The 26144-nt window shown below is 42.7% G+C and overlaps 2 protein-coding genes across 3 annotated transcripts in view; both read left to right on the top strand.

Annotated features, from left to right (window-relative positions):
• Positions 1–26144, top strand: part of LOC138981018 (integrin beta-PS-like) — a 67848-nt gene that overhangs the window by 25435 nt on the left and 16269 nt on the right. For both annotated transcript variants that reach the window (XM_070353809.1, XM_070353808.1), the window contains exons 11-19: positions 5658–5918; positions 8452–8531; positions 9040–9091; positions 11179–11334; positions 12378–12517; positions 15870–16006; positions 17429–17538; positions 18945–19031; positions 21867–21999. In XM_070353809.1, coding sequence (XP_070209910.1) covers positions 5658–5918; positions 8452–8531; positions 9040–9091; positions 11179–11334; positions 12378–12517; positions 15870–16006; positions 17429–17538; positions 18945–19031; positions 21867–21999 — 1156 coding nt within the window. The remainder of the gene's footprint in view (positions 1–5657; positions 5919–8451; positions 8532–9039; positions 9092–11178; positions 11335–12377; positions 12518–15869; positions 16007–17428; positions 17539–18944; positions 19032–21866; positions 22000–26144) is intronic.
• Positions 22086–26113, top strand: LOC138983272 (uncharacterized). The gene is made up of 4 exons (XM_070356701.1): positions 22086–22099; positions 22713–22828; positions 23231–23283; positions 26108–26113. The coding sequence occupies exons 1-4, from the start codon at positions 22086–22088 to the stop codon at positions 26111–26113; spliced, it is 189 nt and encodes a 62-aa protein (XP_070212802.1).

Genomic DNA, 26144 nt, shown 5'->3' with positions numbered 1-26144 from the left:
ACTCAACATGACACACATGAACATGTAACTGAATATGTCACTTTATTGTCCAAACGTGAAGCAGCATGAAAGTTGCGAAAGAAACAAATTGAAACACCATAAAATGTACAAGACTTTATAAAAAAAATTTAAAAAAAAAAAAAATCAATCAATTTTCTTTTTTTTTTTTTTTTTTTTTTTTTTTTTTTTTTTTTTTTTTTTTTTTTAAACATTTTATTTCCTTTATATACACATAAACACAGCATAGCATACATCATACACAAAGCGCATACACACGTACATACCTAGACAGGACGCAGACATAGACAGTAGGGTGGGATGTTGAAAAGACAGGGGATATGGAAGGGGGGGGGGAGAACTGAGGTTGTGGGGGGGGAGGGGGGGGTTGTAACTGAGGTTGGGGGAGGGGAGGGGGGTAGGTGGGGGCGGTGGTCACAATTTAGCCTCCAAGTATACATGGGGTTTAATTATCGGCATAAAAGTATTGTATAACCTGTTATGAGTAAATGGGTCAGGGGGTATCACATTCAAAAATGTTCATACGAAATCAATCAATACAATTATCCTATAGCATCAATGAAAAAAGTGTCTATATAAACACCACTCTTTTTCAAATTTACCATAATAATTATTTACACTAGCATTATACTTTTCGATCAAAAACCTTTGTTTAGCAATTTTCACAAAAACATTTAGTGTTGGGACTGTCTTATTTAATTTGGCTCCAAATATACTTTGTTTGGCAAGGAGAATAAACAAATCAAAAACAGCATCCGTATGAAAGTTGTCTAAATACCCTAAAATGACTAGCTCTTTTGACAAATTCAAATTACTGCAATGTGTGAAATTTTCACATAACCATTCTGTGAAATCAGACCAGAAAAGCTTAACTCTTGTGCACTCCCAAAACAAATGTTCTAAGGTTTCCTCTTCCTGTGTACAAAAGCTACATAGTGATGTGTCAGAAATGTTCATCAAAAATAACAGGCGTTGAGTGGGAAAAATTCTATGCAGTATTCTATATTGGAACCACCTTAGGTATGTGTCTTGTGTAGTTCGCCTTATTGTCAGAAATACCTTTCCAACATTTACATCAAAATTCAATAAATTAGCCCATTTTTCCATGCACTGTAGATTGCCATCATTTTTCACAAGATGGGTATATATATGTTTTGCTCCACCTTTAGCTATTTGTTTCCATACAACATCATCACCAATATGAAAAACATTGTTTAAAACTGCATCTAACTTTAGTCTTTTATGAAAATTCTTAACTGAGCGCATAACGCCCTCGAAAAAGACAAAATTCAGTTGTAAATTTGGATGTTTCAATTTAAAATCGTTATATGACAAAAACCCATCGGCTCTCATCAAGTGACCGACTGTAATAATGCCGTTTTCCATCCAATTCCTGTTAAAAATAACCTTTTTATCTATGCAAATATGTACATTATAATACAGACGCTCTGAAGCAAAATCACTCAAGGAGATGGGGACACATTTGCATGCAAAATGTTTATAATGTTTGAAAACATCTCTCCAGAAAGGATTCTGAACTCTTTGCATCAATATGTTTCCAAACTCACCTCCTCTTTTGTGAATGTTATGTACAAGTGGACACAGAGCTTTCAGAAGTTTAGTTACTTTTCCTTCACTACAAAGGACTCGCTGTAACCATGATATCTTCAGAGCTGACAAAAAGCATTTCAAATCCACCATTTTAAGCCCCCCCTCTTCAAACGACTGATATGCTGTTGTTCTCTTTATTCTATCTTTCTTACCATTCCATAGAAATGAAAAAAATAACCTATTCAAATCAAACAAAAACTTATCATCAGGGTCAGGTAAACTCATAAACAGATGAGTTAACTTAGACAGCGCCAAACTCTTAATAACTGTTATTTTTCCAAAGGGTGTTAAATTTCTTCTGGACCAGGACCTGAACAAATTCTCAATTTCTACCAATTTATGTTCATAATTAAGGGGTATGATGTCATCTAAGTTGACTGAAAAAACAATGCCAAGAACTTTAAATGTTACAGGGTTCCAACTGAGCATAAGTTCCGGCATAAATTTAGTATTACAATTTGTATGTGAGCCTATCCAGACTGCCGTAGTTTTCTCATAGTTCATTTTCAGACCGGATATAGAGGCAAATTGCTTCAAAACGTTCATACATGCACAAAATGATTGTTTTGAACCATCCAGAAACAGGGCGGTGTCATCTGCAAACTGGGATATTAATATTTCATCATCTGCCACCTTTATACCTTTTATCTCTGTACTCTGGCGGATCATAATGGACAGAAATTCGGCACATATTAGATATAAATAAGGTGACAATGGATCTCCTTGTCTGGTACCTCTTTGTACATCAAACCAACTGGAATATTTACCATTCACAGAAACACATGATCTAATATTATTATAAAAAGTGAAAATCCATCTTTTAATGTCATCACCGAAGTTGAATTTGCACAAACATTTATCAATGAAGGACCAAGAAACGCTGTCGAAAGCTTTTTCAAAGTCAATGCACATCAAGAGGCCACGTATGTTATGCTTATTCACATAAAATAGAGTATCATATAATAACCTTATGTTTTGGCCAATGTACCTTCCTTTAATAAAGCCTGTCTGATCTTCATGGATCAAGTTTGGTAACACAGACTTTAACCGTTCAGCAATACAGGATGAAGCAATCTTATAAACTACATTCAACAGTGTAATGGGTCGCCAATTTTTCAAAAAACTTTTATCCTTTCCATCCTTTGGTATACATGTAATAACTCCCTGTCTCTGGGTGATAGACATCTCTCCCTTTTCAAAGCTACAATTCAGGGATCTCAGGAGAAAGGAACAGAGATCTTTAAAAAAGAACTTAAAAAACTCAGCTGAATACCCATCTGAACCAGGACTTTTGTCGTTATTTAACCGTTTTATAACTGCCATAATTTCTTGCATGGTAATTTTCCCTTCCAAACAATCTCTTTCTTCATTGGAGAGTGCTGGGTGTTCTAAGTTTTCATCAATCGATTCATTTACCAAATTTGTGTCTCTTGTGGAATACAATTCTTCATAAAAACACTTGACCTCATTACATATAAGGTCACTATCATGTATAACCCCGTTCTCAGTCTGTACAAAACACATTGCTTTCTGCACATAATTCCTTTTTTCCAGGTTACAAAAATAATTGGTATTCTTCTCACCATCACAAATCCACCTGGCACGTGATCTCACAATAATACCATCAACTCGCTTCTGCCGCACCTCACACAAATCTCGCTTCTTCTGTTCTAACAACTGTACATTACTTTCATTCACCTGATTCTCCAAACATACAATCTCAGCAAGGATTTCTCTTTCTTTCTTATCACTTTCTCTCTTTTTATGTGAGGCGTAGGATATACATTTACCTCTTATCTCCAGCAAAATCATTTCAAAAAATAATTGATCATTAATCATCAACACCAAATCTTCATCCTCAATCAAATGTATATTATTTCTGTCATAAACAGGTACAGCATATTGTATTTTCAAATCTAATATCACTTGCTTAACTAATCCAACAAATGTTATATCTTTTAATAGTGAGTTATTAAACTTCCATAGTGGTCGGTGTCTTTTTACAATGTCAGTATTAAAACATAAAGATACAGGTGAATGATCCGAATTATAACTGGGCATAATATCAACACCATTAACAATTAATCCCAATTGTTCAGATGTTAAAAAATAATCCAGTCTACTTCTTTGTACACCATTAAATCTTCGCCAGGTATATTTTCTTAAACCGGTGTGCAGATTTCTATAAATATCTACAAGATTCAACTGTTCCATCATATCTAACATCTTTTTCCTACTTCTCATTTTATACACTTTTGAAGGATGATTAGAATCAATCTTAGGATCAATTGCAATGTTCCAGTCCCCTCCAATCACAATACAGTCATTATCAAATGAAACAATATTATCCATCAGGTTTTCAAAAAACTCAGGGTGGTCACCAGTGCTTGGGCCATATACATTCCCCAGAGTAAATCGTTTATTCAACATTTCTATATCAATCAAAATATATCGCCCCTCTGGATCTCTCACAACATTATGAAGTTTATATTCAAAATTATTTTTAAATAACACAGCAACTCCTCTGCTTGCAGTACTATTTCCTGCCACAATACATTCAAACCCCCATTGTGATCTGATCATATTTTCTTGTTCAATTTTCCAGTGCGTTTCCTGTAGTAGAAATACATTACCCTTGCTTTTTCTCAACAAATCAAAAACATCTTTTTTCTTTCTAAAATCTCCTAAACCATTTACATCAATTTTCTTAATACGAATTTTGGTTAAGACGAACTTTTTTTCCGATCCCCAGTGATTCGTCTTAAGCGAGTTCGACTGTATGTGTGTGTTCGTTTTTCTCACTCTCTCTCTCTCTCTCTCTCTCTCTCTCTCTCTCTCTCTCTCTCTCTCTCTCTCTCTCTCTCTCTCTCTCTCTCTCTCTCTCTCTCTCTCTCTCTCTCTCTGTCCCTGTCCCTGTCTCTCTTTTTTTCTGTCTTGTCTCACTCATTCACTCACTTGCTTTATGTATTTATGTGTGAATGGTATCCCAAAGAATGGTCCATGCACAGATGAGAAATTGTGTATCACTGAATGTGCATACATTTTCACCTTTAAGCTCACTTACTAACGAAGAACATGCCACAACATATGCATACAAAGTATCAGTGTATTATGTCTTGCCACACACATGCCAAATTTCCTTGTATTGATGAGGACAATAAAATTTCTTGTATCTTGTATCTTGTATCTTGAACAACAAACTGTCCATCAACCACTGCCCTTTATAGCTTGGAGGCATCTAATAAACAAAGTACAACAACAAACCGTCTATCAACCACTGCCCTTTATAGCTTGGAGGCATCTAATAAACAAAGGGAAGTAAGCGGTCTAAATGCAGAGGACATGTTTAAAAGAGGAAGTGAGAGTTATGCGAAACCAGTCTCCTGGCACCTGAGAGAATAACAAGCATTGAAATGAACGAGTGACTTTCATTCTCAAAAAGGATGAGCGCCGCTGCTATGTTCCTCGTTCTCCAAGGCACTGTAACGAACACTTGCGTACACAAATCCAAAAACAAAGAGACTGCCAACGTTCCAAAATTCAGAATAAAAAACCAAGAAAGAGATATGTGAATTGTTTTGTCAATAACAAGCGTTCCAACAACCTACCTTTCTTGTTTTGTCAATAACAAACGTTCCAACAACCTACCTTTCTTGTTTTTTTATTTTATTTACCGGTAGGTACACAGTCAAACACAAGAACCTACTTTTATTCCTGACCGGACATAGTCCTTGGACCAAGACGTGGCTTTTACAGAACTAAACACACAGGGTGTTACAGGGTTGCCTCGAAAGTGTCCGGGAGAATCTTCAACAAATCTTTTATCTTTTAGCTGGGAGGCATCGTGAAACCCAACGACGGTCGCTGCCATAGGAGCAACGACCTGTACACAGAGAGTAATACAATGTAGTGCCACAAGACAAATCTCCATGTTTATGTACAATGAAAATGGACATTAAAGAATTCCTATCTTATCTTATCCCTATCTTATCCTATCTTATCTTATCTGATCTTATCTTCCTTTCTAGCTGGGAGGCATTGTGAAACCCAACGACGGTCACTGCCACATGAGCAACAACCTGTACACGGAGAGCTCCAACCAGGATTACCCCAGCGTGTCGCAGGTGACGTCCAAGCTGAAGGAGAAGTCGGTCAGCATCATCTTCGCCGTCACCAAGGACCAGTTCTCCATCTACGAGAAGCTGGCCAAAGTCATCGAGTCGTCCACCACGGGTGAGCTGGCCAACGATTCCGCCAACATCGTCGATCTGATTGAGGACAACTACAATGTGAGTCTTTTGCTTGTGTGCGTTAGAAGTGGTGCTTTTACTTGAATACAATGTTAATTTTTGGCCAACGATTCGGCCAACATCGTCGATTTGATTCAAGACAACTACAATGAGAGTGTTTTACTTGTGTGTCGGTGAGAAGTGGTGCTTTTGCTTGTAGGTAATGTTAATCTTGCAGTCCTTTGAAGCCTGTATTTTTTTTAGAGACTGCAAGTTTATGAAACTTTCACTTTACAATGAAATCAGATTGGTCAGCCTGCTTATACAGTGAAACCCCCCTTTTAAGGCATACACAATCTGAGACAGTCACACACAATCTGAGACAGTCATACACAATCTGAGACAGTCATACACAATCTGAGACAGGCATACACAATCTGAGACAGTCATACACAATCTGAGACAGTCATACACAATCTGAGACAGTCATACACAATCTGAGACAGTCATACACAATCTGAGACAGTCATACACAATCTGAGACAGTCATACACAATCTGAGACAGTCATACACAATCTGAGACAGTCATACACAATCTGAGACAGTCATACACAATCTGAGACAGGCATACACAATCTGAGACAGTCATACACAATCTGAGACAGTCATACACAATCTGAGACAGTCATACACAATCTGAGACAGTCACACACAATCTGAGACAGTCATACACAATCTGAGACAGTCACACACAATCTGAGACAGTCATACACAATCTGAGACAGTCATACACAATCTGAGACAGTCATACACAATCTGAGACAGTCATACACAATCTGAGACAGTCACACACAATCTGAGACAGTCACACACAATCTGAGACAGTCATACACAATCTGAGACAGTCATACACAATCTGAGACAGTCATACACAATCTGAGACAGTCATACACAATCTGAGACAGTCATACACAGTCTGAGACAGTCATACACAGTCTGAGACAGTCATACACAGTCTGAGACAGTCATACACAATCTGAGACAGTCATACACAATCTGAGACAGTCATACACAATCTGAGACAGTCATACACAATCTGAGACAGTCATACACAATCTGAGACAGTCACACACAATCTGAGACAGTCACACACAATCTGAGACAGTCACACACAATCTGAGACAGTCACACACAATCTGAGACAGTCACACACAATCTGAGACAGTCACACACAATCTGAGACAGTCACACACAATCTGAGACAGTCACACACAATCTGAGACAGTCATACACAATCTGAGACAGTCATACACAATCTGAGACAGTCACACACAATCTGAGACAGTCACACACAATCTGAGACAGTCACACACAATCTGAGACAGTCATACACAATCTGAGACAGTCATACACAATCTGAGACAGTCATACACAATCTGAGACAGTCATACACAATCTGAGACAGTCATACACAATCTGAGACAGTCATACACAATCTGAGACAGTCATACACAATCTGAGACAGTCACACACAATCTGAGACAGTCACACACAATCTGAGACAGTCATACACAATCTGAGACAGTCACACACAATCTGAGACAGTCACACACAATCTGAGACAGTCATACACAATCTGAGACAGTCATACACAATCTGAGACAGTCATACACAATCTGAGACAGTCATACACAATCTGATACAGTCACACACAATCTGAGACAGTCATACACAATCTGAGACAGTCATACACAATCTGAGACAGTCATACACAATCTGAGACAGTCATACACAATCTGAGACAGTCATACACAATCTGAGACAGGCATATTTAGTGCCATATGATGATATGAGAATTTGCCCGTGCATCAGGTTAGTGTGTGGTGTGTGTCTGTGTTTCGATTGATATCGCTTCTGTTGACCTTTTCCACAGAAGTAAACGCGCTAGCACAGATTGTTCGCAGGATTGGTTGAATACTAATGAATTACATTTTAAAAGCCAATCACAGGACGTTTCACAAACTCGCAAGTTGCTCGGCTTGGCGCGCGTTTTTGCTTAGGTCATTCCGAACACTGTACTCGCGTGTACTAAGTGTGCATGGGGTGGCGCAGTGGAACGTAATCTCAGTGCGCCCTTTGACGCACTGAAGGGAATTCCAATGGGACATTTTGAGATTTTATGCACCAATTGCGCAAGGCGCACTAGTAAATGAAACCCTGAGTCTGAGATGAAGGGCTGTTGAAAAGAGGACTTGATGTGAATCTTGCTGTCCCTCAAGGCCTGTACGCTGTAATCTACAGGTTTCTTTAACTTTCACATGGTCATGAACCAAGTGTCTTAAATTTGCTTGCAGTAAAGTTTTGGGGGTCAAATTCTTTCACTTGTTTTAGTTTGAATGAAGACCTATTTGAGTATCTTTTTATTTTGTTTATATTTTCTCTGGATTTTTATTTATTTTTTTAAATCTTTATCAGAAGGTATATCTTGTATCACTCAGTAATAGTATCGGTGGCAATAATAGTGATATTATATATATGAGTCTTGTTGTTTGTCCTGAGAAATCAGAATTGTGTCATCTTTCTTGTGTGCAGAAAATCACCTCATTTGTACAGCTGAAGTCTGAAAATGTTGGCAAGAACATCTCAGTCAAATTTTTCTCTCGTTGCTTTGGGTATGGTTACAGCATTTATATGTGTGCGTTTGTTTGGTTGTGTGTTTTTGTTTTTGATTTTTATTGTCAATATTGTTATTACATAGTGCCCACAGATTTATAAAGAGATACAATAATAACAAATCCCACAATTCCAATTCTCAGTTTTAATGGAGCCAAGTCTCACCATCTTGATATCGAAGAGACAAAGCTTAACTGATTTTTTTGTCCATTATTGATCTCATTATTAGGTGTTTGTGCATCAACTTCAAAAACCTCAAGGTTAACATTCTATAGTGAGTTTCTTGGTCTGCCTATGATTAAACATTCCAGTGACAAGCCTTCCTCTTGTTGTTTTTGTAATGTGTTTTTTTCTCCACAATTCAAACACAAAAACTTTGTTTGTTCTCTGAGTGCTGCATTATGTAAATCAACAACTTACGAAAAAAAGGTTTTAAGTTCAGTATAAAGATGTTGCTTTTGTCAGTTTCAGCATCAATATAATGTGGTGATTCTTGCTTTGTTGCAGGGAAGATGAGGCAGAGACAGACACGTGTGAGAAACTCAAGATCGGACAGAACGTAAGTCTAAATGCACATTTGTTCATATGTGTCTGTATTGTGAGTTTGTGTCTGCTGAGGAGGAGTTTCCTTACTTTGATGTTTACCTTGTTTTCAAGCCTGTTTTCATGGATGGCATTGATTCAAAATTTCCAGTATTTTAGCTGTCTAAATCTGAAAATACTAAAAATGAAATAACCAGTCAACGCTACTGGTTTGTGTTTCCATCAAAGCTTTTTCTCCTGTTAAGGTATCTAAACCAGTGCATTGGTCTCCTGTTAAGGTATCTAAACCAGTGCATTGGTCTCCTGTTAAGGTATCTAAACCAGTGCATTGGTCTCCTGTTAAGGTATCTAAACCAGTGCATTGGTCTCCTGTTAAGGTATCTAAACCAGTGCATTGGTCTCCTGTTAAGGTATCTAAACCAGTGCATTGGTCTCCTGTTAAGGTATCTAACCAGTGCATTGGTCTCGTGTTAAGGTATCTAAACCAGTGCATTGGTCTCCTGTTAAGGTATCTAAACCAGTGCATTGGGTAACTTGGTTTGGGTTGCCACTAAAACTGGCTGACCGGTTTGGAATGAAGCTAGGCTCAGTTTTGGTGCTTTTGAATGGCTTGTAACATAACAAGCACGATCACTGGCTTTTACCGTTGGTAATTTGCAGAGCCATGGTGGCAAAGTGGTTAGAGCGAATGCCTCTCACGCTGGTGGTCGGGGTTTGATCCCCTTTTCCCCTTTGTGTACACGCAAGCACAAGACCAAGTGCGTACGGAAAAGATCCTGTAATCCATGTCAGAGTTCGGTGGGTTATAAAAACTCGAAAATACCCAGCATACTTCCTCCGAAAGCGGCGTATGGCTGCCTAAATGGCGGGATAAAAACAGTCATACACGTAAAAATCCACTCGTGCAATAAACACACGAGTGGACATTGGAGTTTCAGCCCACGAACGCAGAAGAAGAAGAGGATGATCCCCTTTCAGAGAGAATACATATATACCCGATTTTTCTGAGCGCTCTCCAGTCCACCCAGCTAGAAATGGGTACCTGACTTTATTCAGGGCGCTCTCCAGTCCACCCAGCTAGAAATTGGTACCTGACTTTATTCAGGGCGCTCTCCAGTCCACCCAGCCAGAAATGGGTACCTGACTTTATTCAGGGCGCTCTCCAGTCCACCCAGCTAGAAATGGGTACCTGACTTTATTCAGGGCGCTCTCCAGTCCACCCAGCTAGAAATGGGTACCTGACTTTATTCAGGGCGCTCTCCAGTCCACCCAGCTAGAAATGGGTACCTGACTTTATTCAGGGCGCTCTCCAGTCCACCCAGCTAGAAATGGGTACCTGACTTTATTCAGGGCGCTCTCCAGTCCACCCAGCTAGAAATGGGTACCTGACTTTATTCAGGGCGCTCTCCAGTCCACCCAGCTAGAAATGGGTACCTGACTTTATTCAGGGCGCTCTCCAGTCCACCCAGCTAGAAATGGGTACCTGACTTTATTCAGGGCGCTCTCCAGTCCACCCGGCTAGAAATTGGTACCTGACTTTATTCAGGGCCGGGGAAGGCAATGGCAGCTATGGAGAAGAGATGGGCACCGCCCTCATAAAGCTGCTCCTAGAAAAGTTGAGATCTCTAACATCTGGCTCCCCTCTAACATATGACTATCTTTACCTTGACCTTTACCATTTCATATGATGTGCAGCCCTGATTGAGATGTTGTGTTGTGTTTTAGGTGACCATTTCATATGATGTGCAGCCCTGATTGAGATGTGTTGTGTTTCAGGTGACCATTTCATATGATGTGCAGCCCTGATTGAGATGTTGTGTTGTGTTTCAGGTGACCATTTCATATGATGTGCAGCCCTGATTGAGATGTTGTGTTGTGTTTCAGGTGACCATTTCATATGATGTGCAGCCCTGATTGAGATGTGTTGTGTTTCAGGTGACCATTTCATATGATGTGCAGCCCTGATTGAGTTGTTGTGCATGTGTTGTGTTTCAGGTGACCATTTCATATGATGTGCAGCCCTGATTGAGTTGTTGTGTTGTGTTTCAGGTGATCATTTCATATGATGTGCAGCCCTGATTGAGATGTTGTGTTGTGTTTCAGGTGACCTTTTCAGCCGAGGTAACAGTGACACAGTGCCCCAAGGACCGCAAGAGTTGGAAGCAGGAACTCAGCATATACCCGGCGGGTCTAGCAGAGCGGCTCTTTTTAGAACTCGACATTATCTGCGAGTGTGAATGTGAAAATGCTGATAACGAGGTGAGTTTGTTTTAAGATACATTCAGATAATATTTCTTAGATATTTTAAGGACAGGCGCAAAGGCTCCTATGCGGGAGGGTTAAGGGTGGAGATTTTTCGGATCTCCCAGGTTAATTTATGTGCAGACCTGCTAGTGCCTTATCACCCTTCATATGTGCAGGCAGGCAGGCACAAGTGCAATTGCACATGAAAAAGATCTTTTAATCCATTTTAGAGTTGGGTGGGTATAGAAACACAAAAATGATCAAGCAAGGTGACGGGCGCAGTGTGTGTTAGAAATGGTGGTTAAGACATCGGTCTCCTAATCGGAAGGTCGTGAGTTCAAATCCTGGCCGCGACGGCCTGGTGGGTTAAGGATGGAGATTTGTCCGATCTCCCAGGTCAACTAATGTGCTGACCTGCTAGTGCCTTATCACCCTTCATGTGTACACGAAAGCACAAGACCAAGTGCGCACGGAAAGGATCCTGTAATCCATGTCAGAGTTCTGTGGGTTATAAAAACACGAAAATGCCCAGCATGCTTCCCCCGAAAGCGGCGTATGGCTGCCTAAATGGCGGGGTAAAAACGGTCATACACGAGGGAGTTTCAGCCCATGAACGAAACAAACAAGACATGAAGCATGCTGCGGACGAAGTCAGAGTATGGCTGCCTAAATGGCGGTGTCAAAATGGCCGAACATTAAAGTCAACTCGTGCTAAAAGCACAAGTGTACGTGGGAGTTTTAGCCCATGAATGCAGCTACAGAAGAAGATATTATTAAAAGCCAGGCATTCCTTTCATAACCTGAGGGATGCACGTTTCTGAATTTTGAAAAAAATGGATGGAAATATTTATTCTTATTCCCATTTCTACAGGGCTGTGTAGGGAAGCATGTTGTAGCGTCCACTAACATTACTGAAAATTGATTTTTCAGACCTCTTTCTTCAACTGAACAGTTTTGATGTTTTCATGTGATAGGCAATGAGAAATGTGATAGGCAATGAGAAATGTGCATTTTTGTATCAATTAGATGAGAAAATGTTTTGTACATCTTTTGCTCAGATACCAAACAGTCCAAAGTGTTTTGACGGCAACGGCACATACGAGTGTGGCGTCTGTTCTTGTAATCCTGGTCGCTATGGTGAGAACTGTGAGTGTGACTCGTCTGAGGTCAGCAGTAAGGAATCGGACAAAAAGTGCTTGTAAGTACCGAACTCCTCTCTCCGTGTGTGTCTGTGTGTGTGTGTCTGTGTCTGTGTCTGTGTGTGTGTATGTATGTGTGTGTGTGTGTGTCTCTGTCTGTGTGTGTGTCTGTGTCTGTGTCTGTGGCTGTATGTGTGTGTGTGTCCCTGTGTGTGTGTATGTGTGTGTGTGTGTCTGTCTGTGTGTGTGTGTGTGTCTGTCTGTCTGTCTGTCTGTCTGTCTGTGTGTATGTGCATGCGTGCGTGCGTGCTTGCAGGTGTGCATGTTCAGACGGACACGCAGAGCTTAAGGTAAATAAATTGTTACCAAAGCATTTGGTGTGTTGACAGTTGAAACATTGACACAGGGCAACCAGCCTTGTTGACAGTTGAAGCATTGACACAGGGCAACCACCCTTGTTGACAGTTGAAACATTGACACAGGGCAACCAGCCTTGTTGACAGTTGAAGCATTGACACAGGGCAACCACCCTTGTTGACAGTTGAAGCATTGACACAGGGCAACCAGCCTTGTTGACAGTTGTAACATTGACACAGGGCAACCAGCCTTGTTGACAGTTGTAACATTGACACAGGGCAACCACCCTTGTTGACAGTTGTAACATTGACACAGGGCAACCAGCCTTGTTGACAGTTGTAACATTGACACAGGGCAACCACCCTTGTTGACAGTTGTAACATTGACACAGGGCAACCACCCTTGTTGACAGTTGTAACATTGACACAGGGCAACCACCCTTGTTGACAGTTGTAACATTGACACAGGGCAACCAGCCTTGTTGACAGTTGTAACATTGACACAGGGCAACCAGCCTTGTTGACAGTTGTAACATTGACACAGGGCAACCAGCCTTGTTGACAGTTGTAACATTGACACAGGGCAACCAGCCTTGTTGACAGTTGTAACATTGACACAGGGCAACCAGCCTTGTTGACAGTTGTAACATTGACACAGGGCAACCACCCTTGTTGACAGTTGTAACATTGACACAGGGCAACCAGCCTTGTTGACAGTTGTAGCATTGACACAGGGCAACCAGCCTTGTTGACAGTTGTAACATTGACACAGGGCAACCAGCCTTGTTGACAGTTGTAACATTGACACAGGGCAACCAGCCTTGTTGACAGTTGTAACATTGACACAGGGCAACCAGCCTTGTTGACAGTTGTAACATTGACACAGGGCAACCAGCCTTGTTGACAGTTGTAACATTGACACAGGGCAACCAGCCTTGTTGACAGTTGTAACATTGACACAGGGCAACCAGCCTTGTTGACAGTTGTAACATTGACACAGGGCAACCAGCCTTGTTGACAGTTGTAACATTGACACAGGGCAACCAGCCTTGTTGACAGTTGTAACATTGACACAGGGCAACCAGCCTTGTTGACAGTTGTAACATTGACACAGGGCAACCAGCCTTGTTGACAGTTGTAACATTGACACAGGGCAACCAGCCTTGTTGACAGTTGTAACATTGACACAGGGCAACCACCCTTGTTGACAGTTGTAACATTGACACAGGGCAACCAGCCTTGTTGACAGTTGTAACATTGACACAGGGCAACCAGCCTTGTTGACAGTTGTAACATTGACACAGGGCAACCAGCCTTGTTGACAGTTGTAACATTGACACAGGGCAACCAGCCTTGTTGACAGTTGTAACATTGACACAGGGCAACCAGCCTTGTTGACAGTTGTAACATTGACACAGGGCAACCAGCCTTGTTGACAGTTGTAACATTGACACAGGGCAACCAGCCTTGTTGACAGTTGTAACATTGACACAGGGCAACCAGCCTTGTTGACAGTTGTAACATTGACACAGGGCAACCAGCCTTGTTGACAGTTGTAACATTGACACAGGGCAACCAGCCTTGTTGACAGTTGTAACATTGACACAGGGCAACCAGCCTTGTTGACAGTTGTAGCATTGACACAGGGCAACCAGCCTTGTTGACAGTTGAAACATTGACACAGGGCAACCACCCTTGTTGACAGTTGTAGCATTGACACAGTGCAACCAGCCTTGTTGACAGTTGAAGCATTGACACAGTACAACCAGCCTTGTTGACAGTTGAAACATTGACACAGTACAACCAGCCTTGTTGACAGTTGTAACATTGACACAGGGCAACCAGCCTTGTTGACAGTTGTAACATTGACACAGGGCAACCAGCCTTGTTGACAGTTGTAACATTGACACAGGGCAACCACCCTTGTTGACAGTTGTAACATTGACACAGGGCAACCAGCCTTGTTGACAGTTGTAACATTGACACAGGGCAACCAGCCTTGTTGACAGTTGTAACATTGACACAGGGCAACCAGCCTTGTTGACAGTTGTAGCATTGACACAGGGCAACCAGCCTTGTTGACAGTTGAAGCATTGACACAGGGCAACCAGCCTTGTTGACAGTTGTAGCATTGACACAGGGCAACCAGCCTTGTTGACAGTTGTAACATTGACACAGGGCAACCAGCCTTGTTGACAGTTGAAACATTGACACAGGGCAACCAGCCTTGTTGACAGTTGAAACATTGACACAGGGCAACCACCCTTGTTGACAGTTGAAGCATTGACACAGGGCAACCAGCCTTGTTGACAGTTGTAACATTGACACAGGGCAACCACCCTTGTTGACAGTTGAAACATTGACACTGTGCAACCAGCCTTGTCGATTGAGATTTTAGGAGGCCTTAGAAGGAAGGTTCCCAAGAAAATTTTCCATTTTTACACCCCTGGTATAGGGGTGTGTATAGGATTCGCTCGATGTGTTTGTTTGTTTGTGTGTTTGTGTGTTTGTGTTCGCATATAGATCTCAAGAATGAACGAACCGATCGTCACCAAACTTGGTGAACAGGTTTTATACATTCCTGAGACGGTCCTTACAAAAATTGGGACCAGTCAAACACACGGTTAGGGAGTTATTGGTGTGTATAGGATTCGGTCGATGTGTTTGTTTGTTTGTTTGTGTTCGCATATAGATCTCAAGAATGAACGGACCGATCGTCACCAAACTTGGTGAACAGGTTCTATACATTCCTGAGACGGTCCTTACAAAAATTGGGACCAGTCAAACACACGGTTAGGGAGTTATTGGTGGATTAAGATTCTACAAGGACTTATAGAGGGACATATTAATGGTCAAAGGGAAATAACCTTCTCAGTTGGTGGCAGTGACAATGGTTATTTCCCTTTGACCAACGGGGGTGTTTTTCCTACCTCGGAGGAATTTCTTGTTATGTAACATTTTAATGGACAATAACGTGTTGTTATTGTTATTATTACACTGAAACAAGGAAATGAGAAAAAAAAGTTTCTCAGTTAAAATGATTGATCTCTTTCAGGGGAAACTCAACAGTGCCATGCTCCGGAAGGGGACAGTGCGTGTGTGGCAAGTGTGTTTGTAACCCAGGCTACGGAGAACTGTATTGTCAGTGCGATAATCAGGCTTGCGATTACACAGAGTTCGGCATCTGTGGTGGTCAGTATTTTATATCCCCCCTCTCTCTCTCCCCCTTACTTCTTTAATTGATATTCCAACATTTTTAAAACGTATTATCATTAGATTAAACCCTCCCATGGGCGAGGGCTGGATGTAAAAAAGCACCTGTTTGCTTATGCCATTACCCTCGTTAATAAAGAATTTGTCATTGTCATTGTCTCTCTATCTCTCTCTCTCTCTTAATCCTTGTTAAATAAAGTTCAATTCAATTCAATTCAATTCTCTCTCTCTCTCTCTCTCTCTCTCTCTCTCTCTCTCTCTCTCTCTCTCTCTCTCTCTCTCTCTCTCTCTCTCTCTCTCTCTCTCTCTCTCTCTGTGTCTTTCTCTTAATCCTTGTTAAATAAAGTTCAATTCTCTCTCTCTCTCTCTCTCTGTGTGGATGCTGTGTATTCATCAAAACGTTGTGCAGTGGGCAGTAACTTTTGTCCTTTTTCTGAGTGTGTGTGTGTGTGAATGCTGTCTGTATTCAGCAAACTGTCAAGGGTGTATCTGTGTGTGTCTGTGGCTAATTGGGTGGAGGGGTGGAGGGGTGGAGGAGTGGAGGAAGAACACCTGTAATGTAGAAAAAAGGTTCCAAAGGGTGTTCTTTCATTGCAGGTAAAACCGTATTTGGTGTGTTGTCACGCTCAGTGTGTTGTGTGTGTGTATTCTAGGGTTCGTAAAGGTGCTTGAAATCCTTGAAAGTGCTTGAATTCGGAGGGGTCAGTTTCAAGGCCTTGAAAGTGCTTAAAAAATTGACAAGATCCTGAAAGTCCTTAAAAACTCTAATGCTGTAAACCGATTACACAGCAACCACCCACAATAAACAATTGCTATGATTTTGTATTTGATAACCTCAAAGAAAAAGTTGAACAGTAACCTACAGTCCCTTGTTAGTCTGTCTGCTACCAATCTGTCGCCTTTTTCAAAAATTAAATCATTCGTTTTTGAACATCCAATGATTTAAATCGGCGTGCGGGAAGGGGGCATAATAACCAACGAGGGTTTCATTGCGAACTTTGAAGGTAAGAGGGTGCTTGATTTTCTCTTCAGAAGGTCTTGAAAGTCCTTGAAAAGTCCTTGAATTTTATAACAAAAAAACTGTACGAACCCTGGTATTCATTCTTAGTGTGTCACATGACTTGCATAATTGTCACAGGTCACGCTGTCAGAATGCGTTGTATTTTGTGTGTTGTCAGGCTCGGTGTGTTGTGTGCGTGTTTTCATGCCTTACACAATGTCACAGGTCATAGATCCTGCTGTCAGAATGCGTTGTATTTTGTGTGTTGTCACGCTGAGTGTGTTGTGTGCGTGTTTTCATGCCTTGCACAATGTCACAGGTCATAGATCCTGCTGTCAGAATGCGTTGTATTTTGTGTGTTGTCACGCTCCATGAGTTATCAATATATCATGATGTTGCAGGATCAGAGCGAGGCGTGTGTAACTGTGGGGTGTGTGAGTGTAACCCTGGCTACGAGGGTGACACCTGTTCTTGCAGGAAAGGCAACTCCAGCTGTGTCGGGAGCAACGGGGTGAGTGACCCTTGTATTCTTGACATTGACATGGTAAAGTATGAATTGTGGAAATAACCCTGTCGGGTTTGTGTGGTTTGTGAAAGAGTGAGTACCCTTGCTTTTCATGGACAAATAATGGTCACGTGGTTTCTGTACACGTGGTTCAGACACAACCCCTCGCTAGTGACTGGCCTAATGACTGGCCTAGTGACTGGCCTATAGTGACTGGCCTATAGTGACTGGCCTATAGTGACTGGCCTATAGTGACTGGCCTATAGTGACTGGCCTAGTGACTGGCCTAGTGACTGGCCTAGTGACTGGCCTAGTGACTGGCCTATAGTGACTGGCCTAGTGACTGGCCTATAGTGACTGGCCTATAGTGACTGGCCTAATGACTGGTCTAATGACTGGCCTAGTGACTGGCCTAGTGACTGGCCTAGTGACTGGCCTATAGTGACTGGCCTAGTGACTGGCCTATAGTGACTGGCCTAGTGACTGGCCTAGTGACTGGCCTAGTGACTGGCCTAGTGACTGGCCTATAGTGACTGGCCTATAGTGACTGGCCTAGTGACTGGCCTATAGTGACTGGCCTATAGTGACTGGCCTAGTGACTGGCCTAGTGACTGGCCTATAGTGACTGGCCTATAGTGACTGGCCTAGTGACTGGCCTAGTGACTGGCCTATAGTGACTGGCCTATAGTGACTGGCCTATAGTGACTGGCCTAGTGACTGGCCTAGTGACTGGCCTAGTGACTGGCCTAGTGACTGGCCTAGTGACTGGCCTAGTGACTGGCCTAGTGACTGGCCTAGTGACTGGCCTAGTGACTGGCCTAGTGACTGGCCTATAGTGACTGGCCTAGTGACTGGCCTAGTGACTGGCCTATAGTGACTGGCCTAGTGACTGGCCTAGTGACTGGCCTAGTGACTGGCCTAGTGACTGGCCTAGTGACTGGCCTAGTGACTGGCCTAGTGACTGGCCTAGTGACTGGCCTATAGTGACTGGCCTATAGTGACTGGCCTAGTGACTGGCCTAGTGACTGGCCTAGTGACTGGCCTAGTGACTGGCCTATAGTGACTGGCCTAGTGACTGGCCTAGTGACTGGCCTATAGTGACTGGCCTAGTGACTGGCCTAGTGACTGGCCTATAGTGACTGGCCTATAGTGACTGGCCTATAGTGACTGGCCTAGTGACTGGCCTAGTGACTGGCCTAGTGACTGGCCTATAGTGACTGGCCTAGTGACTGGCCTAGTGACTGGCCTATAGTGACTGGCCTATAGTGACTGATGTTAGTGGGAAAGAGTTGGGAAAGTATTGTCCCATTGACAGAGGCAGACTGACAGAAATAGAAGAGGGTGAGATAATGTGGGGAAAAATAACAGTGTTACTGCGATGAGATCATTCATGTTATGTGTTGTCTTTTCAGATGGAGTGCAGCGGGCATGGAAAGTGTTCGTGTAACCAGTGTTTCTGCGATGCACAATACATGGGGCCCACCTGTGACGACTGTCCGGTAAGTTGACAGAAAATGATTTCTCATAATGCCGCAGAAAATCAGTTCTCATAAAGCCGCGGATATTTCACATGAGGTCCTTTTCACTTTCACGTTTGCTTTTGAGAGAGACAAAACAAAATGTTGTTCAAGATGTGTGGATACGTTCTCTGTGGTTGTGTCGGCTGTTAACTGCAAAGCAATGAGTTACAAACTTTTTGCTGCAATTTTGTTGTTTGAACGTCGTGCAAATGGTTTGGCTGTAATATGGTTGTTTGAATGTCGTGCAAATGGTTTGGCTGTGATATGGTTGTTTGAACGTCGTGCAAATGGTTTGGCTGTGATATGGTTCTTCGAAAATGTTGTGCAAATCTTTTTGCTGCCGTCTTTTTCTTTGAACCTAATAGAGATGAAATTCTTCCTCGTTTGATCTCTTGGTACTCAGTTTGGTGTAAAAAGATTGACAAGTTTCATCGGTCATTTTTTGTTCTCATCTGTGATAAAGTAACTTTTGTTGTTGTAGTCTTGTTGTCCTGGATCGTTTAGCAGCAATCTTGTTGTCCTGGATCGTTTAGCAGCAATCTTGTTGTCTTGTTGTCCTGGATCGTTTAGCAGCAATCTTGTTGTCCTGGATCGTTTAGCAGCAATCTTGTTGTCCTGGAGCGTTTAGCAGCAATCTTGCTGTCTTGTTGTCCTGGATCGTTTAGCAGCAATCTTGTTGTCCTGGATCGTTTAGCAGCAATCTTGTTGTCTTGTTGTCCTGGATCGTTTAGCAGCAATCTTGTTGTCTTGTTGTCCTGGATCGTTTAGCAGCAATCTTGTTGTCCTGGATCGTTTAGCAGCAATCTTGTTGTCCTGGAGCGTTTAGCAGCAATCTTGTTGTCTTGTTGTCCTGGAGCGTTTAGCAGTAATCTTGCTGTCTTGTTGTCCTGGAGCGTTTAGCAGCAATCTTGTTGTCCTGGAGCGTTTAGCAGCAATCTTGTTGTCTTGTTGTCCTGGAGCGTTTAGCAGTAATCTTGCTGTCTTGTTGTCCTGGAGCGTTTAGCAGCAATCTTGCTGTCTTGTTGTCCTGGATCGTTTAGCAGTAATCTTGCTGTCTTGTTGTCCTGGATCGTTTAGCAGCAATCTTGTTGTCCTGGATCGTTTAGCAGCAATCTTGTTGTCCTGGAGCGTTTAGCAGTAATCTTGCTGTCTTGTTGTCCTGGATCGTTTAGCAGTAATCTTGTTGTCCTGGAGCGTTTAGCAGCAATCTTGCTGTCTTGTTGTCCTGGATCGTTTAGCAGTAATCTTGTTGTCCTGGATCGTTTAGCAGCAATCTTGTTGTCCTGGATCGTTTAGCAGCAATCTTGTTGTCCTGGAGCGTTTAGCAGCAATCTTGTTGTCCTGGAGCGTTTAGCAGCAATCTTGTTGTCCTGGAGCGTTTAGCAGCAATCTTGTTGTCTTGTTGTCCTGGATCGTTTAGCAGCAATCTTGTTGTCCTGGAGCGTTTAGCAGCAATCTTGTTGTCCTGGATCGTTTAGCAGTAATCTTGCTGTCCTGGATCGTTTAGCAGTAATCTTGTTGTCTTGTTGTCCTGGATCGTTTAGCAGTAATCTTGCTGTCCTGGAGCGTTTAGCAGTAATCTTGCTGTCTTGTTGTCCTGGAGCGTTTAGCAGCAATCTTGCTGTCTTGTTGTCCTGGAGCGTTTAGCAGCAATCTTGTTGTCCTGGATCGTTTAGCAGCAATCTTGTTGTCCTGGATCGTTTAGCAGCAATCTTGTTGTCTTGTTGTCCTGGATCGTTTAGCAGTAATCTTGTTGTCCTGGATCGTTTAGCAGCAATCTTGCTGTCTTGTTGTCCTGGATCGTTTAGCAGTAATCTTGTTGTCCTGGATCGTTTAGCAGTAATCTTGTTGTCCTGGATCGTTTAGCAGCAATCTTGTTGTCTTGTTGTCCTGGATCGTTTAGCAGCAATCTTGCTGTCTTGTTGTCCTGGATCGTTTAGCAGCAATCTTGTTGTCCTGGAGCGTTTAGCAGCAATCTTGTTGTCCTGGATCGTTTAGCAGCAATCTTGTTGTCCTGGATCGTTTAGCAGCAATCTTGCTGTCTTGTTGTCCTGGATCGTTTAGCAGCAATCTTGTTGTCCTGGATCGTTTAGCAGCAATCTTGTTGTCCTGGATCGTTTAGCAGTAATCTTGCTGTCTTGTTGTCCTGGATCGTTTAGCAGCAATCTTGTTGTCCTGGATCGTTTAGCAGCAATCTTGTTGTCCTGGATCGTTTAGCAGCAATCTTGTTGTCCTGGATCGTTTAGCAGCAATCTTGCTGTCTTGTTGTCCTGGATCGTTTAGCAGCAATCTTGTTGTCCTGGATCGTTTAGCAGCAATCTTGTTGTCCTGGATCGTTTAGCAGCAATCTTGTTGTCCTGGATCGTTTAGCAGCAATCTTGCTGTCTTGTTGTCCTGGATCGTTTAGCAGCAATCTTGTTGTCCTGGATCGTTTAGCAGCAATCTTGTTGTCCTGGATCGTTTAGCAGCAATCTTGTTGTCCTGGATCGTTTAGCAGCAATCTTGCTGTCTTGTTGTCCTGGATCGTTTAGCAGCAATCTTGCTGTCTTGTTGTCCTGGATCGTTTAGCAGCAATCTTGTTGTCTGGAAGAAAGCTGCACTTTTGTTTGATGAAATCTTGTTTTCGGGAATATAACACAAATCTTTTTGCTGCAGTAATATTAATTGCCATGAATATAGCAACAATATTTTTTGCTGCACTCTTTTCTTGTTTTATTTTAGTGCAAATCTTTATGCTGCCATCCAGTTGTTTGAATTCTAGAGCACTGCTTTTGCTGTTGTTCGATTATATTACGCAAATGTTTTTTGCTGCAGGCCTGCCCTGGCAAGTGTGAGGAGAACAAAGCCTGCGTCCAGTGCGCGGCCTTCGACTCGGGTCCGCTGACGGAAGAACAGTGCAACCGTGACTGCAGGAAGGACCTCATCCACATCCAAAGTGAACTGCCTAGTGAGTTACATCATTTTGTAGAATCGTGTTAACTTTGGCGCTTTATTTCTTTTTTAAGCCCATAGGTGTAGGCACTGTCTTTGAGGATGACCATGTGCAGGTCTTGTAGCTAGAAGGGTTGGAACTGTGGAACACCCCTTTTATGACAACCAAACATCTGATAAAAAGAGTCTGAAAATGGAGGTAAATTCAGAGACATTATGAACAGCAAATGTGAAAAAGCAGGGTCTTGGAATTCAAGGAAGTCTGAAATCAGGAGTCTTGAAAAGGGGCTTCTACTGTAGTCTGAAATCAGGAGTCTTGAAAAGGGTGGTCTACTGTAGTCTGAAATCAGGAGTCTTGAAAAGGGGGGTCTACTGTAGTCTGAAATCAGGAGTCTTGAAAAGGGGGGTCTACTGTAGTCTGAAATCAGGAGTCTTGAAAAGGGGCTTCTACTGTAGTCTGAAATCAGGAGTCTTGAAAAGGGGGGTCTACTGTAGTCTGAAATCAGGAGTCTTGAAAAGGGGGGTCTACTGTAGTCTGAAATCAGGAGTCTTGAAAAGGGTGGTCTACTGTAGTCTGAAATCAGGAGTCTTGAAAAGGGCGGTCTACTGTAGTCTGAAATCAGGAGTCTTGAAAAGGGCGGTCTACTGTAGTCTGAAATCAGGAGTCTTGAAAAGGGCGGTCTACTGTAGTCTGAAATCAGGAGTCTTGAAAAGGGCGGTCTACTGTAGTCTGAAATCAGGAGTCTTGAAAAGGGTGGTCTACTGTAGTCTGAAATCAGGAGTCTTGAAAAGGGTGGTCTACTGTAGTCTGAAATCAGGAGTCTTGAAAAGGGGGGTCTACTGTAGTCTGAAATCAGGAGTCTTGAAAAGGGGGGTCTACTGTAGTCTGAAATCAGGAGTCTTGAAAAGGGCGGTCTACTGTAGTCTGAAATCAGGAGTCTTGAAAAGGGCGGTCTACTGTAGTCTGAAATCAGGAGTCTTGAAAAGGGGGGTCTACTGTAGTCTGAAATCAGGAGTCTTGAAAAGGGGGGTCTACTGTAGTCTGAAATGAGGAGTCTTGAAAAGGGGGGTCTACTGTAGTCTGAAATCAGGAGTCTTGAAAAGGGGGGTCTACTGTAGTCTGAAATGAGGAGTCTTGAAAAGGGGGGTCTACTGTAGTCTGAAATCAGGAGTCTTGAAAAGGGGGGTCTACTGTAGTCTGAAATCAGGAGTCTTGAAAAGGGGGGTCTACTGTAGTCTGAAATCAGGAGTCTTGAAAAGGGGGGTCTACTGTAGTCTGAAATCAGGAGTCTTGAAAAGGGTGGTCTACTGTAGTCTGAAATCAGGAGTCTTGAAAAGGGCGGTCTACTGTAGTCTGAAATCAGGAGTCTTGAAAAGGGCGGTCTACTGTAGTCTGAAATCAGGAGTCTTGAAAAGGGGGGTCTACTGTAGTCTGAAATCAGGAGTCTTGAAAAGGGGGGTCTACTGTAGTCTGAAATCAGGAGTCTTGAAAAGGGCGGTCTACTGTAGTCTGAAATCAGGAGTCTTGAAAAGGGCGGTCTACTGTAGTCTGAAATCAGGAGTCTTGAAAAGGGCGGTCTACTGTAGTCTGAAATCAGGAGTCTTGAAAAGGGCGGTCTACTGTAGTCTGAAATCAGGAGTCTTGAAAAGGGCGGTCTACTGTAGTCTGAAATCAGGAGTCTTGAAAAGGGTGGTCTACTGTAGTCTGAAATGAGGAGTCTTGAAAAGGGGGGTCTACTGTAGTCTGAAATCAGGAGTCTTGAAAAGGGGGGTCTACTGTAGTCTGAAATCAGGAGTCTTGAAAAGGGCGGTCTACTGTAGTCTGAAATCAGGAGTCTTGAAAAGGGCGGTCTACTGTAGTCTGAAATCAGGAGTCTTGAAAAGGGGGGTCTACTGTAGTCTGAAATCAGGAGTCTTGAAAAGGGGGGTCTACTGTAGTCTGAAATGAGGAGTCTTGAAAAGGGGGGTCTACTGTAGTCTGAAATGAGGAGTCTTGAAAAGGGGGGTCTACTGTAGTCTGAAATGAGGAGTCTTGAAAAGGGGGGTCTACTGTAGTCTGAAATCAGGAGTCTTGAAAAGGGGGGTCTACTGTAGTCTGAAATCAGGAGTCTTGAAAAGGGGGGTCTACTGTAGTCTGAAATCAGGAGTCTTGAAAAGGGGGGTCTACTGTAGTCTGAAATCAGGAGTCTTGAAAAGGGGGGTCTACTGTAGTCTGAAATCAGGAGTCTTGAAAAGGGGGGTCTACTGTAGTCTGAAATCAGGAGTCTTGAAAAGGGGGGTCTACTGTAGTCTGAAATGAGGAGTCTTGAAAAGGGGGGTCTACTGTAGTCTGAAATCAGGAGTCTTGAAAAGGGGGGTCTACTGTAGTCTGAAATGAGGAGTCTTGAAAAGGGGGGTCTACTGTAGTCTGAAATCAGGAGTCTTGAAAAGGGGGGTCTACTGTAGTCTGAAATCAGGAGTCTTGAAAAGGGGGGTCTACTGTAGTCTGAAATCAGGAGTCTTGAAAAGGGGGGTCTACTGTAGTCTGAAATCAGGAGTCTTGAAAAGGGGGGTCTACTGTAGTCTGAAATCAGGAGTCTTGAAAAGGGGGGTCTACTGTAGTCTGAAATCAGGAGTCTTAAAAAGGGGGGTCTACTGTAGTCTGAAATGAGGAGTCTTGAAAAGGGGGGTCTACTGTAGTCTGAAATGAGGAGTCTTGAAAAGGGGGGTCTACTGTAGTCTGAAATGAGGAGTCTTGAAAAGGGGGGTCTACTGTAGTCTGAAATGAGGAGTCTTGAAAAGGGGGGTCTACTGTAGTCTGAAATCAGGAGTCTTGAAAAGGGGGGTCTACTGTAGTCTGAAATCAGGAGTCTTGAAAAGGGGGGTCTACTGTAGTCTGAAATCAGGAGTCTTGAAAAGGGCGGTCTACTGTAGTCTGAAATCAGGAGTCTTGAAAAGGGGGGTCTACTGTAGTCTGAAATGAGGAGTCTTGAAAAGGGGGGTCTACTGTAGTCTGAAATCAGGAGTCTTGAAAAGGGGGGTCTACTGTAGTCTGAAATCAGGAGTCTTAAAAAGGGGGGTCTACTGTAGTCTGAAATGAGGAGTCTTGAAAAGGGGGGTCTACTGTAGTCTGAAATCAGGAGTCTTGAAAAGGGGGGTCTACTGTAGTCTGAAATGAGGAGTCTTGAAAAGGGGGGTCTACTGTAGTCTGAAATGAGGAGTCTTGAAAAGGGGGGTCTACTGTAGTCTGAAATGAGGAGTCTTGAAAAGGGGGGTCTACTGTAGTCTGAAATCAGGAGTCTTGAAAAGGGGGGTCTACTGTAGTCTGAAATGAGGAGTCTTGAAAAGGGGGGTCTACTGTAGTCTGAAATGAGGAGTCTTGAAAAGGGGGGTCTACTGTAGTCTGAAATGAGGAGTCTTGAAAAGGGGGGTCTACTGTAGTCTGAAATCAGGAGTCTTGAAAAGGGGGGTCTACTGTAGTCTGAAATCAGGAGTCTTGAAAAGGGGGGTCTACTGTAGTCTGAAATCAGGAGTCTTGAAAAGGGGGGTCTACTGTAGTCTGAAATCAGGAGTCTTGAAAAGGGGGGTCTACTGTAGTCTGAAATGAGGAGTCTTGAAAAGGGGGGTCTACTGTAGTATGAAATCAGGAGTCTTGAAAAGGGGCTTCTACTGTAGTCTGAAATCAGGAGTCTTGAAAAGGGGGGTCTACTGTAGTCTGAAATCAGGAGTCTTGAAAAGGGGGGTCTACTGTAGTCTGAAATCAGGAGTCTTGAAAAGGGGGGTCTACTGTAGTCTGAAATCAGGAGTCTTGAAAAGGGGGGTCTACTGTAGTCTGAAATCAGGAGTCTTGAAAAGGGGCTTCTACTGTAGTCTGAAATCAGGAGTCTTGAAAAGGGGGGTCTACTGTAGTCTGAAATCAGGAGTCTTGAAAAGGGTCTACTGTAGTCTGAAATCAGGAGTCTTGAAAAGGGTCTACTGTAGTCTGTGTCTTGTGTTACCAGGGAATATTAAATGGTCCTAATTTTCTTTCCACCTCATGGTCATGCGCTGCAGTATAAGCTTTTGGTACTGTTAGGTTTTTCTTTAAGAAAGCCAGTACCAGCTTACTTTTCAAGTATATTTATATTGTATTTCCCATTTTACAGGCCTGAGGGTAATGGTATCTTCAAGAATAAAAACACT

This window comes from Littorina saxatilis, linkage group LG12 (assembly GCF_037325665.1).
Source record: "Littorina saxatilis isolate snail1 linkage group LG12, US_GU_Lsax_2.0, whole genome shotgun sequence".
Classification (NCBI taxonomy): Eukaryota; Metazoa; Mollusca; class Gastropoda; order Littorinimorpha; family Littorinidae; genus Littorina; species Littorina saxatilis.
The sequence above is the reverse complement of the archived record's forward strand: the minus strand, read 5'-3'. Positions and strand labels throughout refer to the sequence as shown.

Excerpts from the sequence above, each read along its gene's own strand:
- LOC138983272 (XM_070356701.1), top strand. Across the intron at positions 22,829-23,230 it reads GAAAAGGGGGGTCTACTGTA|GAGTCTTGAAAAGGGGGGTC; the intron begins GTCTGAAATCAG and ends GTCTGAAATCAG.